This window comes from Oenanthe melanoleuca, chromosome 8 (assembly GCF_029582105.1).
Source record: "Oenanthe melanoleuca isolate GR-GAL-2019-014 chromosome 8, OMel1.0, whole genome shotgun sequence".
In the NCBI taxonomy this organism is placed as follows: Eukaryota; Metazoa; Chordata; class Aves; order Passeriformes; family Muscicapidae; genus Oenanthe; species Oenanthe melanoleuca.
Genome location: NC_079342.1, coordinates 1,642,740 through 1,662,754, shown reverse-complemented (window position 1 = coordinate 1,662,754; position 20,015 = coordinate 1,642,740). Strand labels below are relative to the sequence as shown.

The window sequence follows — 20,015 nt, the reverse complement described above, 5'->3', positions numbered from 1 at the left end:
TTTCAGCTCTGCCTCATCAACATTTGGGAATGGCACCGGGGCAGGGCAGGGAGCAGAGCTCCCAAATGGTTGGGGTGGAAATTGGTGCCTGCCCAGCCCTCCAGGCTGTGTTTGTGTCCCTGGGGACCTGGGACCAGCTCCTTCCCTGGAGCACTTGGGAAGAGGCTGCTCCAAGCAGATTGAATAAGGATAAAGTGCTCCAGGCTCTTGGCAAACTGATGGGAGATAAGGAAAATGGATGGCAAGTGAGGTGCATCTTCTAATCCTGGAAGAAATCCCTGCTGGAAAAACAAACCTTTGTGCTCCTTACCAGCACAGGCTGCAGAACAAGCCATGAGGAATGGATTTCATGCTCCAGACATTCCCTATCATGATGGAATTGGGTGGTGATTTACCAGAGAATGTTTTAATTAAAGTGTCTTTCTCCTGAAGAGGATAAATACCTCTGTGTACAAGTTGGAGTCTCCTGGTTTTCATGCCTGAAAGCTCTCAGCAGGTATTGAGGAAATCTTGGCTCTGGAATGGGCTGATGGAGCAGCAAGAATAAACAGAATTTATTTATCAGAAGTCCTGAGTACCTGCAGGGAACTTCAGGGATATGTGTCAGTTGTGAGAAGTGTCTTAGAAGGGATTTAATAAATGAGTTTTGGGAAGCAGCTTTGGAAGCATTGGGAGGTTGACTATGGAGTGGTGATTGGAATAACTTTATTCACAGAGATGTTGCTGGTCTGGGTGGCAACAGGCAGATAAAGAGGTGGTTTATATGGAATACTGGAGATGAAAGGAAATCAAACTCCTTCCACTCTAAGTTGGATATGTGGGCAATGTTTCAGTGTTTGTTTTCTGCCCATTCACAAAATGCCTTTTTCTGGAGAAGTTGGGGTTGATGCTCTCCTGTGAGACAAGAAGTGGGTTTCTGTAGTTCCAGTTTGCCAGGGAAGTTGGTTGTGTTTGGTTCCTCAGCACAGCAATGGCTGCAGTAGGATAACCTTCCAGGAATAAAAAATAAATTATTCAGATGCATTTGTGAGGAAATGCAGCTGCTCCTGCAGCTTTTCCAACAAAAACCAGATGATGCTTTTAAAGGGAGACAAAAAGATCCCTGAACTAATCCTGATCCTCCTCTCTGCCCATCACTCTGATGTGCCTCAGCATTTCGTGTCCTGGGTGTGGGAGGGAAGGGAAATGCAGTTTCCTTGGGATGTGAGCAGGGAGAGGGTTCTGCTGGAATCACCCCCTTCTACCCTGGGGCCCACAAATCAATTTCACTGCTGGGTTTTCATGGGAAGTTGCCCCAGGTCTCCAAAATCCATCTGTTCAGGGGCACTGGCATTCATTAATGCTCCCACTCTGGCTGCCTTGCAAGGCAGCTGGAAATCTGTTTTTGCTCTTTATTTAACTATGCTGATAAGAGCTTAGGGAATGCATTTATCCAAATTTGTGGAAGGAGCTGGAATGGAGAAATATTTGTTGGTAAAACACCCTACTTGGCAGTGGTGCATTGCAAACATTAATGGAGCTGTTTGAATAAGGGAGTTTACAAACCTCTATTTGAAAATCATTTACTCCCTAACTGTGATGCTGCCTTCAGAAGTGGTCTGGTTTTTGCTTTTTTTTTTTTTTTTTAAACAGATGGTTAAATATTTGCTAATGCAGTTCAATTTTATCACAGCTCTTTCTGTGTTTATCTTTCCTCTCTGGAGCAGTTAAGTGGGAGATAACTGGAATCCCATTCAGTGCCTTGGGTTGCTGCAATATCTGAAGAGCTGCACTTCCAGAGGAGGAGTGGGGGGCCCCAGTAAATGAAATTTAAGATGTATTTTTCTGCTGTTCTGACAGAGTTTCAGGCTGCAGTGGAGCCCAGGGGGCTCTAGGAGATGTAGGGACTCTGCACAGTCCTGGCCTTGGCAGCTTTTTGTCCATAAAGTGCAGCAGGTATTTAGGAAATTTCTCTCCTGGGCTCTTGCTTTTACTTCCAATATGGCCAAATTCCTCATGAAAAAATGGGGTTTGGAATAGAAATTCCTCATGAAAAAAGTGAGGTTGGGAATAGTTTGTGTTCCTGGGTTGGATCCTCCTTCCAATAGTACATTCTCTTTATATCTGAGAGCAGCTATACTTGGATTTCTCAAGAATACTTGAAATAATGGGAACAGCTTTGGTGCCTTGCCAGAAGAAATTGTGTAACTGAACCATCAGTAGCTTTTTCTTTTTTTTAAAATTTATTCATGAAAACATTGTTTTCCAGCATTTTGTTTAGATGCAGTGGGAACCCTGTATTTAAGTATTTATGTAAAATATGAGTTAAAATCTTGCCTTGCAATCAAGCAAACAAGGCCTAGTTGGGAATTTCAAAGGAAAACTCTGAATTTTGAGTGAACTTATGTAATTTCATTTGCATATTAATGTCAGCTTGAATCTGTATGAAAAGGAAAAAAAATGAGAATTAAAACAATATGAAGCCCTGAGCAGCTGCTCAAGTGCCATTTTTATCCTCATTTTTCCCCTAAACTCCAAACACACAAAAGAAGTTGATTTACACTGTAAATTCAGGCCGAGCAAAATCCAATTGGGGCTCACTCGAGCCCTGTTTTGATGTCAGATTCAAAGCTCCTGCAAATTCATTTTATCTCCTCCTCTCGCCCATCTCCCGCTCGTAAATCCTGTTGAAGGAGAATAAAAATGAGCGTGGCCTGATGGGAATTTCATGTGTGAAGTTCAAAGCAGTTTGCACATCAGAGGCAGAGTCAATCAGGGGGAGCTGTGGGGAGGCAGCAGCTCCGTGGGGACCGGATCAAAGTGGGACCGGGGCTCTGCTCGCTCCCTCGGGATGCTGCTTCCATCCCTTCTTCATTAAAAGAATCCAGGAGGAGCAGAGGGGGATGGGCTGGAGGAAAGATGAACCCCAGCCAGTATTTTATTGGCTTTAAATCTGTTAAAAAAAAACCCAAAATTATATCTTGGTGTGGGGTTTTCAATGAGGGTTATGGATTTTCGGAGTGTTTCGGGTGAAATCTCAAGGGAAGTTGTTGTAGCTGTGCGCCTGGCAAAAGTGGGAGACTGGTGAAAATCAAGGGAGGCACTGGTAGAAATTAAAGGAGATGGTGGTAAGAATTCAGGGATACACAGGTAAAAATTAAAGGAGATGGTGGTAAGAATTCAGGGAGACACAGGTAAAAATTAAAGGAAACTCAGGTTAATACTGAGGGAAACACAGGTAAGAATTTAGTGAGATACTGGTAAAAATTAAGGGAGATACTGGTGAAAATTTAGGGAGACACAGGTAAGAATTTAGGAAGACACTGGTCAAAACTAAAGGAGATGATGGTAAGAATTCAAGGAAACAGGTATAAATTAAAGGAAACTTGGGTAAATACTGAGAGAGACACAGGTAAGAATTTAGGAAGACACTGGTAAAAAAATTAAGGGAGACACTGGTAAAAAAATTAAGGGAGACTGGTAAAAATTTGGGGAGACACAGGTAAGAACTTAGGAAGACACTGGTAATAATTTAGAGAAATATTGGTAAAGATTAAGGGAGGCACTGGTAAAAAGGGATAAAGATAAAGAAGTTCAAAAGATTTAGAGAGAGGTAAGAATTTAGCAAGACACTGGTAAAAATTAAGAGAGATAGTGGTAAGAATTCAGGGAGACACAGGTAAAAATTAAAGGAAACTCAGGTTAATACTGAGGGAAGCACAGGTAAGAATTTAGTCAGATCCTGATAAAAATTAAGGAAGATACTGGTGAAAATTAAGGGAGACACAGGTAAGAATTTAGGAAGACACTGGTAAAAATTAAAGGAGATGGTGGTAAGAATTCAGAGAGACACAGGTAAAAATTAAAGGAAACTCAGGTTAATACTGAGGGAAACACAAGTAAGAATTTAGTCAGATACTGGTAAAAATTAAGGGATATGTTGGTAAAAATTTAGGGAGACACAGGTAAGAATTTAGGAAGACACTGGTAAAAAATTTTAAAAAATTAAGATAGACAGAGGTAAGAATTTAGGAAGACACTGGTAAAAATTAAAGGAGATAGTGGTAAGAATTCAGAGGGACACAGGTAAAAATTAAGGGAAATTTGTGTTAATACTGAGGGAGACACAAGTAAGAATTTAAGATGACACTGGTAAAAATTAAGGGATATGCTGGTAAAAATTTAGGGAGACATTGATAAAAATTAAGGGACATAGGTAAAAAATGAGAAAAAAAATTAAGAGAGGTAAGAATTTAGGGAGACACTGGTAAAAATTAACGGAGACAGTGGTAAGAATTTAGGGAGACACTGGTAAAAATTAAGGGAGACAGTGGTAAGAATTGTCTCTTCTGTGCAGAGAAAATGAGTTGATCAATGCTTGTCTTCAAATACAAAAATACAATTTTTTTTGGTCTTCTGACTTCTCAAAGTGAGTGATGGGAAGGTCTGCACAGTTTGAAACTTGAGTGGAAAATGTGTGAGGTATAAACGTGGTAGGAAAGGTAAAACCTGTATTTACAGCTAAGAATACAAACATTGGTTGGAAAAGCCACTTAGTGCTGGGACTTTGGTTCTAATTGTGGCTTTAATGGGAAAGGTGTTTAAATATATTAATAATGCATTCTGAATTAAAGTTAGAAGCACGTGGGAAGTTCTCCAGCATCATTAAAATGATAACAAATATTGCAATGTGGATTTGCCACAGGGCTGCCAGTTCCTGGTCCTGCCTTTCAGTTGTGATGGGAGCTGCTCTCTTCTCCAGTCCTTGTGCCAGGGAACCAAAACCACCCCACTGCAAGGAGAAAAGTCCATTTTAAGGCAAACAGCAGCTGGAAAGAGATTTGAGGCAGATTTGAGCCCAGTCTGGGGCAGCCCTTGCTCAAGGCTGGCAGGTCTGGTCTTTAATTTATAGGATTTAAAACAATTCTTCATCTTTTATTTATAAATTTTTCCCCATTAACTGTATTGCTTTTTTGCTGTAAGAAGGAGGGATGGGATTGGGCTGCAGGAATTTTTTTTGTTCCCTTCTTCAGCTCTGCTGCAGATTATTCAGGCAAAATAAATTCATCTTCCTGGTGGGTAACTACCAGTGGCTTCCTGAGAAGAGCTGAGGCCTTGGATGATTTTTGGAGCATGTTGAAGCATTTTAATGCAATAAATGAATAATGTTGGTTGCTAACAAGGCATCCTGTTGCCATCCCTAATAGATTTTGATGGGAGCTCCGGGATAATTCATTTACATCCTGAAAAGTCATTATTTTTTCACTGTGGGGTTGTTCTTTAGGATGGAGATGTTTCACGTGCAGTTTTTTGGGTTTGCCCCAAGACAAACACGATTCCTGTGGAATTCATCCATTACCAATCAATCTTAGGCTGGAGATGCTTCAGCCAACAAGAAATCAGCACCAGTTTTGCTCTCTTGGAAAGAGCTGTGATTTTGTGAAGTGGTTACATGGGAAGGGTGATAGGAAAAGCCACAGTCGTCATCCAAGAGCTGCATTCCTGGGAAATGTCTTTTCCTCCCCAGAGAGGGTTTGGGAAGTTCTCTGGGAGGAGGTTGGGATGAGTTTTGGAGTCCCTTCCAACCCTTCTTTGATTCCATAATCATATTTTCATGTGTCTTTTTCTTACTTTTCCAGATTTGATAGGAATTTCAATACCAATGTCTTACTATTAATAGTTATTTATACTGAAACATTAAAAAGCTGTGTTTCCATTGTAAATGCAGGTTTAATAAGTAATGTTTGATTGCTGATCTCCTTGTCTTTGCAGATTTGCTGGGAATTTCAGCTCTGTGTTATTATAAATAATTATTTACACTGAAACATGAAAAAGCTGTGTTTCCATTGTAAATGTAGGTTTAGTAAATAATGTTTGATTGCTGATCTTCTTGTCTTTCCAGATTTGCTGGGAATTTCAACACTAATATCTTATAGCTATTTACACTGAAACATTAAAAAGTGTGTTTCCATTGTAAATGTAGATTTGATAAATAATGTTTGATTGCTGATCCTCTTTTTGTCCTTCCATATTGGATGAGAATTTCAGCTCTGTGTTATTATAAATAATTATTTACACTGAAACATTAAAAAGCTGTGTTTCCATTGTAAATGTAGGTTTAATAAATAATGTTTGATTGCTGATCCTCTTTTTGTCTTTCCAGGTTTGATGGGAATTTCAATACCAATCTCTTACTGCTAATAGTTATTACATTGAAACATTAAAAAGTTGTGTTTCCATTGTAAATGTAGATTTAATAAATAATGTTTGGTTGCTGATCCTCTTTTTGTCCTTCCATATTGGATGAGAATTACTGTTCCTATTATAAATAAATAATTATATAAGTAAATTATTATAAATAATTGTCTACACTGAAACACTAAAAAGCTGTGTTTCCATGGTGAATGTAGGTTTAATAAATAATGTTTGATTGCTGATCCTGTTGTTGTCTTTCCAGATTTGATGGGAATTTCAACACCAACGTTTCCAGAACCATCAGCTGTGACAGACTCTCAACCACTGTCAACAGCAGAGCCTTCAATCCTGGACGTGACTTAAATTCTGGTGAGCAGCACAGTTCTACTTTGGGGTTTTTTCCTTCTGTTGTAGGTTTTTTTTCCCATTAGACTCGAACATTTCCTTGGCACAGAGAATTTGCATTGATTGCCATAGCAACAAGCTTTTATTTCTCCTTGCAAGTGTCACAGTGCTCTTAATTTGAGATTTCATGATTGAAAGCTGATACCTAAAGTAATGCCCTTAGTCTAAGTACTTTATAAAAATGTCATGAAGATTTTATTCCAGCCTACCATGGATAATTTTGTTGTGGCTTCTGCACTTTTTGTTTCTTCCTTTTAATTTTTTTTTTCCCAAGATTTCCTCCTTCCTAGGCCTGTCTGCCTTGGCAGCAGTGTCAGCTGCTGCAGGGGCCACACAGGGAAGTTCTCTGATCTTCCCAGCTGAGTTCAGCTCATGTGAGGCTGCCTTTGCAGTGATAGCAAAAACCACCAAATGTGGGGGCATCTTAAAATATTTCCTTTCTTTGTCTTGTCAGGGCATTTTCTTGACACATTTAAGGACTTAGAAATCTGCTTAGAACCAAAATACACACGACTGACCTCTGAAAAATTCAGCTTTTGGGCCTCTGGTGCAGCAAGGTTTTCTTCTCTTTCTTTGCATCCTGATCAGTGTGGATTAATACAGGGATTTCAGCTGGGTTTAGACAGACTTAGGTCCAGCTTTTCAACTTTTTATGGTGCTCAGTGTTGTAAAAAAAAAAAACAAAAGAGAACACTGATAGAATTTGTTTGTGGATTTCATTTTGGGGAGGTGTTTGTTCATTCTTTTGGGGTATAATGCAGACTTGGGATTTATTTTATTTTATTTTCATTTTCAGAGGTCTTTTGCAATAAAATGCTGATTTATTTTATTAACTTGACTGATAAAGTGGCAACCCTGCCATTCCACCCTCACCATCTTGCAACAAATAGGGGGAAAGAACCCCACATTTTATAAACTCCTTTACTGTTTCTCTTCTTACAACTTTGCTTTCTGGATTACTAATGAAATATAAAAATGAGCAATCCCCATAGATTCTTTTCCATCTCATCCATTGTGTCCCACATCTTGGATGCAGGTGCTGGCCAGGCTGATTTCCTGACATGCCATGATTTGTGTGGTGTTTTCCATCCTGAAAATCACTCACTGTGATTTGCTGGGCTTTGTTTTACTCATCTCTTTATTAAAAATTACAAACCCAAACAACTCATTAAAATAATGTTCCAATCACATGCAGTTGTTAATTAATCAGAATAATTTTTGAAGGCAAGTTTAGAGTCACTGTTGTAAGAGCAAAGCATAGAATGAATCACTTCATGGATTTTAATTAAATTAAATAAAAATCTTTTTCTGCTGCAGAAGTTGGAGGTTAAATAAGTATTCAAGAAATATTCCTTGCTTTGGAGTGATGAGAAGCAAATAAATTGCAGTTTCTTGTAAACACAATTGAAATTTCTGGTTTGAATTCTCAGAGAAGTGGAGTGAGTGGGTGGTCAGGGTTCCTGCTGTCCTGGCTCAGCACTGAGGCTCAAGTGCCTCCTCTTCCCTTGCCTCTGGCTTGAAAGATTCCTGATGAAAGGAGAACCTTCAAAACATGGCATTGGCAGGAAAGGGCAGCAGGGGAGGAGAGGGAATTGAGGCAGAGTAAGAACAGGGATTTATTGACAGCAGACTCTGCTCTGGCCCTCCTGGTACAGACACAGCCTTGGGGGAGGTTCTGATTAGGGGGGAATGTCTGTAAGAGAGAAATGGGGTGCAAAGAGTGCATTGAGGCAGGAAAGCAGGATGGAAATGGTTAATTTGAGAAACAAAAGTTGGTACTGAGTGCACATCTAGTGAAGAGAGAGAAGTTCTGTATAGGTGAGGTCCAAGGAATGTCCTTGGTGCTTGTGTTTGAGAGTCTGGGAGATGAATCAGGGGTGGGGATGGGTTGGAAGGAGCTGAGAGCCCATCCAGTCCCAGGCTGCCATGGCAGGGACAGCCCCACTGGCCCAGGGATGGAGAGATTCCCTGGGCAGAGGCTGACAGAGTTAAAGGAATAAAGCAGGGATTTGTTAAAAACCTTCCAAGGATTCACCTTGGGCAGTGCAGGAGCCTGGCTGTGGCTCCACCCAAGATGGACTCAGAGTCATGAATTTCCACATTTTTATCAGTTTGGGTCCATTCCCACCTTGGGGTTCACTGTCCAATCCCAGCTCCAGGCTCTGCAGTCCCACCCTCCCAGATTCTCTCCTCCATTCTCTCTGGTTGCACTTTTTGGGGCTGGAGCTGCAGCATGTCCTTGGTTTTGGGCTGGACAAGGATTGTTTTGTGTGACTGAGCTGGGAGGAGAACTTGGGACACTTTGTATGAAATTCAGAGTTACATATTAACAGAGTCCAGAATCTAAAATACATGGGAGCTAAAACTGAAGGCACCAGCAGGGTGCTCCAAGCCCTGTCAGCCTGGCCTTGGACACTTCAGGGGTGTGACTGGTGCCAGTTCCACCTTCCCATCCCTGCTCCTCATCCCAGCCACATGAGCTGCAGCACCCCAACCCCAGCACCAGGAGGGCTTCCAGTGACCCCTGGGACACCCAGCAGGGTCAGCAGGGCACTGCTGGTGTGGGGCTGGACACAGCCCATGGCCAGGGCAGGGTGGGACAAACTGGGGCTGGGATGTCTTTGGGGTGTTTGTGTTGTGGGTGTTGTGTTGGCTGTGCCAGAAAATCTCAAAGGAATTTCATGAGCTGGGACAAGAATGGCCTTGGGATAGGGAGGGAGTTGGAAGCAGTTTTGGTTTGAGAGATGGAGTGCTCTCAGTGCCCAGCATCCCCCCAGCTGGGAGGTGCTGTCACCTTAGAAATGGGGTTTGAAAGTGCTGGTTTGTGTGTTTGTGTCTTAAAACTCTTAAATTGAACTTTCTGTAGGACCACTTACCTTTGAGGCTACACTCAGGGAGAGGCCTTGGTGTGCACAGGAGCCAATTCTCAATAAATGGATCAAAACTGACATTAAACTAAAACCACCTCTGCAAGAAGACAGTGATCAAATAAAAAAAAATCCCCTAATCCCAGAATTTCCTTCCTTCTCTCATAAGTGTCCTCATACAAAGCTGGGGAGGAGTATCTGTTGCACTTTGGGTTTAGGCTGTACCTCTGCCTCACTTATTTTTATGCTTTAAAAACTGTGGGTATATCTGGGTGTTCTCATTGTTTCTTCCTGAATGAGTTTTTCATTTCATTCTGAACAAAAAAAACAAAATTCCCATGAGTATCCCCCCTTTTCCCACATGAGTTCTGCAGTTTAAATAATCCTGCCTATAAAAAGCTCCTGGCAAAACATAAATTTCAGCTCTGCTCTGCTCAACCTCGAGCTCAGCTCTGGAAATGTTAATCTTGGCCCAGAGTAGAAAGTGGGATCAGAGTGGTGAAGTTGGAGGTGTTGGAAGGAAACAGAATTTGCACCACAGGAGCAGAGCCTGGGAGAGCCCTCAGGGACAGCAACCCCAAATTCCACCCTAAGAAGGGTGATGGAGCTCAGGAAACTTTCAAATCTGGTTTTTTTCCCCTAATATTACTGGATTTTTTCTTAAAATAAACATTAATCTTAAGGGAGGGAGAAAGAAATAGATGTGTCTCTTCTCAGCTTTAAAAAAATAGCACTTTTGGCACTTCTTTCTTGATGTTAGGTGGCTTTTTAAAATGTTTTTGAATGTCTTGAAAAGATTTTGTTTTATCCTGGTTGGAGTTTTGCATCTGGATTACTTTTAGCCATTACTACAAAATAGATAAGGAGAAAGTCTTTATTCTCCAGATGGAGACACAGCTTTGGGCAGTTAGATGAAGAGATCTGTCCTCACCACTCTGAATAGTCCTTTATTTATTAAATCTTCCCCAGAGCCAGTGCATTATGTTATCAGATTCCTTTGGAGGTTTTTTTGCCTTTTGAATACACAGAGAACCAGTAAATCTTTCTCCTTCTCATCCTTCAAAGTGCTGAAATGTCTGTTCCAAGTCAGGCAGCTTTGGCAGAGTGCTGCTCCCCAGAAATAGGCAGAGATGGCACCAAATTGCCCAATAAATTTTGTCGGTTTTATTCGAGGTGTTGATCATTTAAAATCTTAGAAACATAAAATATCCGAGGTTGGAAGGGATCACTGAGTCCGGAATGTGGAATGTTTCTTAAATCTCTGTATTTTAAACTGATTTTTGGCTGAGTTGAAATGGTTGGGAGTTATTTGAGCAGGAGAGTTAATTCCCCTCCTTCCAAATCCTTTTAATGGAGGAATCTGCTCCCATTCCTTGAAATGAAAGGGTTTTTTGCTTCTTTTCCCTTCAGAGTCCCAAGGACTGAGCAGGGCTCTGTCCTGGCTCCTGCCACCAGCAGAATGTTAATTGTGGCTGAGCTGCAGAGCTTTTATTCCTGATGACAGCACAGAAGCTGGAATTGGGTTTGACTTGGAAAATCCTGGATCAGATCTGTCTGGAGAGTTAGAGGATGTCTTCACTCCTGCCATAAACACATTTCTTTGTGCTGTTTCTTCACCATGAGGGTTTCTAATGGAGGGACTTGTCAGCAGAGAGCTGAAAATTAAACTTTGCTGGTTTTTGTGGGATGAGATCTGAGGTGGGCAGCCCAGCAAATGTAATGCTAAAGAGGAGGGCTGTAAGAAACCCTTTTAGAAGCAGCAATTATGTTCAGTAGTTCCTTTTTTTCTTCCCCCTGACTGTTTGTGCTGTTCTTTGAAGATTAATTGGTTAATGATTTGGCTGTGCTTTGAAGATGTAAAGTGGTATCTAGAAGTGCTAAGTGTTATCATCTCCCATTCCCTTTGAAGTTTTATAAACTCTATCACACAGGGCTTTCTTCCTAAAAGTCCTTTTTGCCTTGTGAGATATTTATAATTAGAGAGAATGATCATTTCAAATGCTGTCATGTTAATGCTTCCCAACTTTTCCAGTCTGCAGCAGGATCTGGGGTCAGATATTGCTGTAGGGGACAGAGGTTTTGGGATGGGATTTTGCAGTGCCACCTCATGGGACATTGGCCACTTTTATTCCCAATCTGTGTCTGGATTTAAGGAATCAGCTTTTCATTGGGGTCTTTTGATGGAATAACCTGTCCAGGATTTTCCTGGGAGGAGGAGGAGGAGGTGGGAATAAGCTACAGGCACTACGGGAGAGTTTGGGGTAAGTGAGGTTTAGGTTAAAAAAAAATCATCTACTGTGTGTCCTGGCAAAGAGCAAGAATTGGGGAAATATCTGCAGGGCATTCTTACAGCTTGAGTGGATGGAAAATAAAAATGTGTTTAAAAAGTCTGGATTTTCAGCCATGGCTTATCTGCAGGGAGATTGTCTGCTGTGGTCATAGGAAAAAAAAAAAATGGGGGGAAAAGCAGAGTTAGGATAAAATTGGTGGTCCCTGGAGAGGCTGTTATTGAGCTAACACTTGCTGGAGGAAACATGAGCACAACTGTGTGAAAAGGAAGAACAGCAGAGCTTGAGTTTCAAAACCAATTGTTTTATGGGGAAAATGAGCACTTTTAAATCCACATATTCTCATGGGGAAATAAATACAGCTCATGGCCTTGCAGGAATGAGAAGTTTATCTTTAATATAGCAAGGATTAAAAAAAGCCAAAGCCTTTAAATTATAAACTCCTTTATTGCTGTAATGTTGTTGGTAAAATGAGACTGGACAGTTTATTTCATCTAGGCTTTAACTGAACGTTCACATGTCAACTTTGAAATTACATTTTTCAAGTTCTGTAACTCAAAACAAAAACTTCAACACCAAAAATTCAGCCTCTTTCTACAAAACAGCCTCACCCCCAGAATGATGAAATCCTGGTGGCTGGGCATGAAAAGAAGAATTTAAATGTTTTATAGTCTCATGGTCCTTCTGCCTGCAGGAGAAAGCAGCAGTTCAGAGAAAAACTTGATTTTGGGGAGGGGAGTGAGGATTCTCTGGTTGTCCTTGGTGCATCGAGGCAGTGAATTGTTCTCATGAGAAGCTGCATTTTTGCACAGAACTCAGCAGCCCCAGCCCAGGATCCCAGTGGGATTTGCAGGCACTGTGGGAAGTGTAAAACACTGTGGAAAGAGGAGTGGGGAAAGGCCAGGACAGTGGTTTTTGCAAGGTAATTACCCTGAGCTGGATGTGGAGAGAACATGTGGCCACAGCCAGTCTGGGAAACTTGAGTAAGTGCTAAAGTGTGGAGATGTGGAACTCAGGCTCTCCTCAGTGTGGGCATCTGGATGTAGAGTGTCTGGCTGAGGTTTGAGTGTGCCCTGCAGTGCTTTCCAACCCAAATATTGGCATTTTTGATGATGGAGGAGATGCAGGAGATGAGCCTGGCCTATTTTCAGTGCCTGTCCTGGGGGAATGCTGAAGGGAAATGCTGAGCAAAAGGTGAAGCACTGGAAATCAGAGCCCCCCTCTGCCAGTTCTCTGAGTTCTGCAGTCAAAGAACATGAAAGGAGAAATGACAAATAAATATTTCCTTTTTTTCATGCTTTTTAAGCTGGTGTGATCTACTTTATTTGCTAGGTAAAAACTAAAGATTTCAAATATCCAGATTTTATTTTCAGTCTGCTGCAAGCAGAGGGGATGTTCTGCCCTGAGTGGAAAATAATCCTGTTCTTGCTGTGGTGCTGAGAGGGTTTGTGCCTCCCATGCTCATGATTTCCCATTCCCTCTCTGCTGGGAGCATTTTCCTTTTGTTTTAAAGGACTTAGAGCTGCCTGAGATCAGTGGTGTGCCAAAGTTGGTGGTCCTGTGGATGAGCATCAATCCTTAGTTTCTCCAGGCTGGAGGGAGAGCAGACAAAGTCCATGGGACATTCCCACTGCACTGTGAGGCAGAAATCCCATTGTCTGTGGGATCTGTTCCTTCCCATTGTCCATGGGATCTGTTCTTTTCCCAATTACAATGGGATCTCTTCCCTTCTCTGGCAATAGGTTGGTTATGAAGCTGTGAGCACCAAACCTGTTTAATATTTTGGAGTTATTCCACCAAAAAGGAGTTTATGGCTTTATCCTTTATGGAAGGGATGTTGACAGTGTATTTATTATTCCAGGGAGATGTAGGGGTGTATATATTTTATAATAATTGCCTTAATCTCTTCCTTCCTCACTCTGGCCTTGCTTTCCCGGGACCTGGGTGTCCTTCAGAGATTCAGGAACTGTCATCACATATTAAACAAAATCTGTCCAATCCACTGTTGAGTTTCCAAAAGACTCGAGCTGTTTGCAAATCAGTGAAGTTTTACCAGTGAGTTTTACCCATCCTAAGCAGAGCAGTTTGTGTTTCATTGTTGTTCTCCAAACACCATGAGAGGCCCTGAGTAACAAAACCTCTGAGTCTGGGCTGCCTTTCTAACTCTGCTTCATTTTCCCTTTCCACTCTGCAGTCCTTGCTGATAACCTGAAGTCCAACCCAGGAATTAAGTGGCAATATTTCAGCTCAGAAGAAGGGATTTTCACCGTGTTCCCAGCCCACAAGTTCCGCTGCAAAGGCAGCTACGAGCACCGCAGCAGGTAGGATTTGCCTCCCTCCAGGTTCCTGGGAAAAGCATTCATATTGGACTCCTCAAGCCCTGATTTCCTTCAGGGTTGTCCTTTGCCAAGCTGCCAACATTCAGGAGTAACTTCTAATGGAGTCCCTTGGGTTTTCTTAGGGTTGTTTTTTAAAGCACCACTTTCCACTTCTAAGGAACTGAACTAAAATTCCAAACAGGTTCCTCACCTCTCCCAAATTAAATCAGCTGTAAACAGCAGTGACTTGGAAGTCACAGGTCAGCCTGAAGGCAAAATCTGACTTACATTTGACTCATACTTGACCTGTGTTAATAAAGCAGTGAACACATTCTGCTGATTTGGCAGGTGCATCACTTTGGGGAGGGAGGGGAAGGATGAGACACATAGGTAGGAGCAGTTTTCCCCAGGTTCAGGTGGCACATCATGGATAGCAGGGAAACAGCAGTGAGAATTACCTTCCTCTAAAATAAAAAAGTAAAAATAAATCACCAGATAGTGGCAGGGTTTCCTGCACAGGGATTTCTGTTCTCTAGACATGAAACCAAGAATTTGAGGTCCAGTATTTTTCCCTGGTTTTTCTGTCAGTACCAAGGGATTGATGAAGGCTCAAGGGTGGGAAGGTGCAGTGGCTTTAATATCTCTGGTCACACATTAATTACTGTACCAGTTAATCAGTCTGTGCACTGGAAGCAGCAGCATGTCCAGGAGCCTTTTGGAGACCCCAAGGAAGGTTTGGTTTTCTGTCAGGGTTGAGCAATCAAAAGTTCACTGATGGTATCTTCAGTGTGTCATCAAAGCACAAAGTTCTGAGCTTGACTGAGGTTTCTGGGGCCTTGGAAAGGTGTGGTGTGAAGAGGTGAGAGCTGGGGGTGCCCCAGTGCTGCTCACAACTTCAACACTAAAACCATCAGTATTTTATCCAGATCACTCAGTCTGGGTCATAGTTCCTCCATGGCTAAATAAGGGGTATCTTTTTGCTAATATTGGCTTCAGAGGGTATTTTGGGTGAATTAATTAGTTAATGCTTCAGTGCTTTGAAGATCAAAGGCCCTGTTTCAGTTGCAGGTATTAATCCAGGGTAGAGCTGCAGGCTGTTTTACAGTTAAGAACTGATTTGTGCCAGTTGTTTACTGCAGTGCCTGGTCTCAAATCTTCTGCATTTCCTTTCCTCTTAATAAGATTTCTGTGTCTGCCTTTGATATAATAAAATTCAGATCCTAAAATTCTCACTTGACTGTAACTAGTTTTGTGTCAGAGCTAAAGAGGAAAGAGAAATTTGCCATTTTATTTTAATCCTTCCTCCACACTGAGGATCTTCCTAATTTATTCCAGGTTGAACCCTTGGCATGAGAGCTTGTGAACTCTTTCACACTTCTCTCAGTATTGAGCTGGATCTGAAAACACTTCCATGGAAACAAGGTTTTTGGTGTTAGCACAGACACATGGCAGCCCTGAGAGTCCTCACTGGTGTTAGCTCACTTTGGGATGTAAAACTGGGCACATCCAAGGAGTATGACCTGGTGAGAGTCATCCCAGGGCACCCTACTTGGCCAGGAGCCCTCTTACAGCACCCCAGACACCCTGGGCTGATCGACTCCCTGCAGCTGCACAGGTTTTTACTTGTCCTGGCCCCAGCACATCCCCATTATTGCACTCAGTTCACCTGTGGGTGAAGTTCCCAGAGCCAGGATTTACCAGGAGGCATTTCTTTCTTCATTCAGACCTTGGTGTGACCTGCAGTGATCCCAAACACTGCTGCTGTGTAAGCAACAGGGTTTATTCCTGAAAGCTCCTGCTGTGACAGAGAGACAAGAACCTGGTTTGGGTTAAAAAATTCAGAAAGTGAGAGACACTTCTGCATGTTCAGATTCTCAGCTGGCCTTTCCTGCTACAAGTTTCCATAAGGGAAAAAAAATCCTGCCGTAATTCACTGTTTCTTCCTGGTTGTTTGAATTCCTGCCTGTTTCCACTTGTGAGCATTTCCCTGGGGATGCAGGTTTGGTGATGTGGTTTGGGTTTGTCCCTCCTCAGGCCCGTCTACGTCTCGACCGTTCGCCCTCAGTCCAAGCACATCGTGGTGATCGTGGACCACGGGGCCTCTGTCACAGAGACACAGCTGCAGATTGCCAAGGATGCTGCCCAGGTCATCCTCAGCTCCATAGATGAGCATGACAAGGTGAGCTCTCTCCAGGCAAGGAGCAGCTTTCCCTGGGTTTGGTTCTCACCCAAGGTGGTGTTTTCAGTCCGTGCACTCCAGCGGGTTTGGGAGCTGCCCCAAGGATGACAGAGCCTTGAGCTCACTCTTGGAGCTTTTCTGCTGCAGGGAAAGCATTTGGGAATCTGCAGGCTGGGGAAAAAGTGAAATCCCACTGATCTAAGGCAGAATCTTGTAGCTGAGCAATCTTTAAAGGCTCCTCCATCACAGCAGATATTTCAGTGGTGGTTTCCAGATTTTCAGAAGAGCCATGCTCCAAACAGGTTCCTCCTCACATCCTAAACTGCTTTGAGCAACTCATTTCACCCCTGAGCCTCTTTTTGTCTTGTGAAAATGGAAAGTGTTTATTCTCCTGCAGTACTGGTGTGAGCTGAAACATAATTAGTGTTTGGAAGATCCACAGATAATTATGGTACCAGCAAGGGGCTGAGGAGTCTGGATTTGATTTCTTGCTCTGTCATTCATTTGACAGTGAGAAAGTCTCTTAACCTGTAATATTTTTCAGTACAGACAACCAGGGATCCATAAGATGCTTCTTTAAGAAGACTCCAGTTTGGTCTTTACTTTTAGGAGAGACTTTGATCGGTCCCTCTGGTTGGGTTTTCTTTTGTGAGTAGGAAGAGTTTCAGTTAAATCAAATTGAAGAAAACTGATATTAATCTTTGCCTTAAGTCTTCTCATGAATAGTATGGGGAAACCACTTGTAACTTGGTGTTTGAGAGAGATTTAATATGGTAAAGTAATCTTACAGTTCAGCAGGATTAATAGCACTTAAATGTGTCAGAGGAGTTTGTGTTAATACAGAGAATTCATTTAGGACACATATTCCTTGGTCAGTAGCTCAGTGGTTACAGAACCTGTTACACAGGTATCTAATTACTGCTTAGTGCTGTGGCTGTCTTGCCTCAGTCATGCTCCCTGCTGAAGTTTGTCACTCAGTTAATGACCTGGTCTGTTAGATGTCATTAAGGCACAGTACTAACACTTGCATTAGCTTATTTACAGGAAAAGCTGGTGTCAGAGTCACCTTGCTTTGACTGAAATGTTAAAACAGTAAAATGCTTTGCTGGGAGCAGTCCTTAGAGGGGTTGTTTCTTCTTTTTTAAATTGCTCTGTGCACTCCACTTTTCTCTGGGCTCTCCAGGCTTTCCTGAAAATGCTCTGCTGATTTCCCTGTCAGCTCTCCCTGGCCCACTCAGGCTTTGCCCAGAGCAGTGAAGGAACAGAGTAAAGTTGACTGCTGAGAAACAAACACCAAAATCTCTTTTCCTTGAACTCCCCATAGTCCTTCTGAAATCTGATGGATTTCTGCCTCAAGCATTTCTTTTCCAACAATCCAGTTTCCAACCCAGTGTTTTGTGTCTGCGAATGTAAAGTTCCATCCAGTGGAGGTGATCCCATGGAATCTCTTCAGTTGGCTTTCCCTTTGTTTTGTGTCTGGATGTGTAAAGGTCCTTCCAGGGGAGTTGATCCCAAGGAATCCCTTCAGTTGGTTTCTCCCTGTGCTGTGTGTCTGGGAGTGTGGAGTTCCCTGCAGAGGGGTTGATCCCAGGGAATCCCTTCAGTTGGTTTCTCCCTGTATTCTGTGTCTGGGAGTGTGAGGTTCCCTGCAGAGGGGTTGATCCCAGGGAATCTCTTCAGTTGGTTTCTCCCTGTATTCTGTGTCTGGATGTGTGAGGTTCCCTGCAGAGGAGTTGATCCCAGGGAATCCCTTCAGTTGGTTTCTCCCTGTGCTGTGTGTCTGGATGTGTGAGGTTCCCTGCAGAGGAGTTGATCCCAGGGAATCCCTTTCCCCGCAGATCTCGGTGCTGACGGTGGCGGATGCAGTACGGACGTGCTCCCTGGACCAGTGCTACAAAACCTTCCTGTCCCCTGCCACCAGTGAGACCAAGAGGAAGATGTCCACCTTTGTCAGCAGCATCAAGGCATCTGACAGCTCCACCCAGCACGCCCTGGGCTTCCAGAAGGCATTCCAGCTGCTGCGGAACACCAACAACGGCACCAGGCTCCAAGGAAGTAAGGCAGCCTCTCCTGCAAGCCTGCTGATTGCAGGGCCTTGCCAATGATTTCTTACTCACATTCTCACTTTGGCAGAAGCCAAGGGAGTGGAGTGTGTTGAATGTTAACAAAAATGTGCTCTGTCTCCTGTTTTTATTTTAAGGAGCATTCCTTGGGCTGCAGTGCATGTGAGGGACTGTTGGATGCGTCCATTCCCTTCTCATTTGTGTCACTTGCTGCCTTGCCTTTCTTTTGGACTGAAAGAGGAAAATGATCTGTGTCATAGCTGAGTTATTTCCCCAGTCTGAATGGGGCATGGGGTCTTCACAGGAAAATTGCAGCTTCTGCAGGTTCATTTAATGATTGCTGGTACATTTGCATATGGATGATGTGCCTTACTGGAACCCTGGGGAAGTGGCCCTTGCTTCCCAAGGAAATGGGTTTTTGAGAATACCAATTATGGGTGATATTTTATGGAACACAAAGCTGTCCTGGCTAAATTTTCCTTCATCTCAGAATACCCTCTCTGAACTGTGTACTCATTATCTTTTGTCCTTCCCTTTCCCAAGACTGGGGCTTTTTTGTAATGAGGATGTGATGAAAGACATGGAAAAGATGGATGTGAAATTGAGTGGCAGATTTGCTTGCCAGGAAGCTGTGGAAGGCAAATCCAGTGCTCTGAGTGTTCCTTGGATTTGAGTAACACTGGCAGTGCCACAGCAGGGTGGAGGGAACAGCCCATCTCCATCAGGATACTCAGATTATGTAACACAATTCCCACAGCCTGGCCCTGTGCCTGCTCCGCTCAGAGCAGATCCTTCAGTGTCCCAAAGAGGCTGTGCAGAAGCAGAGAGGGAGGAAAAGTCCAGGAATTGAAGTGTTCTGGAAAGAATGAGGAAGTGGCCTCACACTCCACATGACTTTCCCTGGATTTATGGAATGATGCTTTTGCTACCCAGGGTTCAGCCAATTCCTGAGCTTCAGGCCACTGGCACAGGGAGACTTTGTGTGACTGGACAAAGGACGAGGTTGGCAAGGGCCAAATGGTGACAGGGGAGCAACTCCAGCAAATGCAGAATAAACAATGAGTGCTGCTGCAGCTGGCTGAATTTGTCATCAGGAGTTATTCCAAGAACATCAGCTGAGGAGTCTTGGAGCATCCTCCTGCATGTTCCCCATTCCTGGAAGTGTCCAAGGGCAGCTTGGGCAGGGCTTGGAGCAGCCTGGGGTAGTGGGAGTGTCCCTGCCCATGGCAGGGGTGGGATGAGATGGGCTTTAAGGTCCCTCCCAGCCCAAATCATTCCAGGACTCTGTGATTTTATGTTTGGCATTATTTTATATCAGGATTAGAAGTTTGGGCATATTCATACTTCACTAGCTTTTATATCAAACAACTATTTGGGGGCACAAGCACAGAAAGTTGAAGTATAAATGCTTTGGATTTAGGTTTCTCTACATGTGGATGATTGTGAAGATCTGATGTGTTTATAACAAATTTCAGAATTCCTGGGGTGAGACACAATAGGTTTGAGAAAAGGATGTTTATAAAACATGTCTGATTTTCTTGTAAATAATCTTTTCATTTTTTTAAAAAGAAAAACAAACCCACAAAAAAAAAAATCCATCATTTCACTGTTAATTTTCTAACATCCTGTTCACAGAGAACAATGTGTGGGTGTGTCAGGGAAGCTGTTGAGATACAGCCTCAGTCCCAAATTCACACTGGCAAAGCCAGAAGGGAACTGCT

The 20,015-nt window shown here is 42.9% G+C and overlaps 1 protein-coding gene across 1 annotated transcript in view; it reads left to right on the top strand.

Annotated features, from left to right (window-relative positions):
• Window positions 1–20,015, top strand: part of CACHD1 (cache domain containing 1) — an 87,772-nt gene that overhangs the window by 40,491 nt on the left and 27,266 nt on the right. Inside the window, exons 4-7 of the mRNA XM_056497710.1 lie at window positions 6,437–6,543; window positions 13,929–14,055; window positions 16,087–16,231; window positions 18,070–18,286. Of these exons, the coding sequence (XP_056353685.1) occupies window positions 6,437–6,543; window positions 13,929–14,055; window positions 16,087–16,231; window positions 18,070–18,286 (596 nt within the window). The remainder of the gene's footprint in view (window positions 1–6,436; window positions 6,544–13,928; window positions 14,056–16,086; window positions 16,232–18,069; window positions 18,287–20,015) is intronic.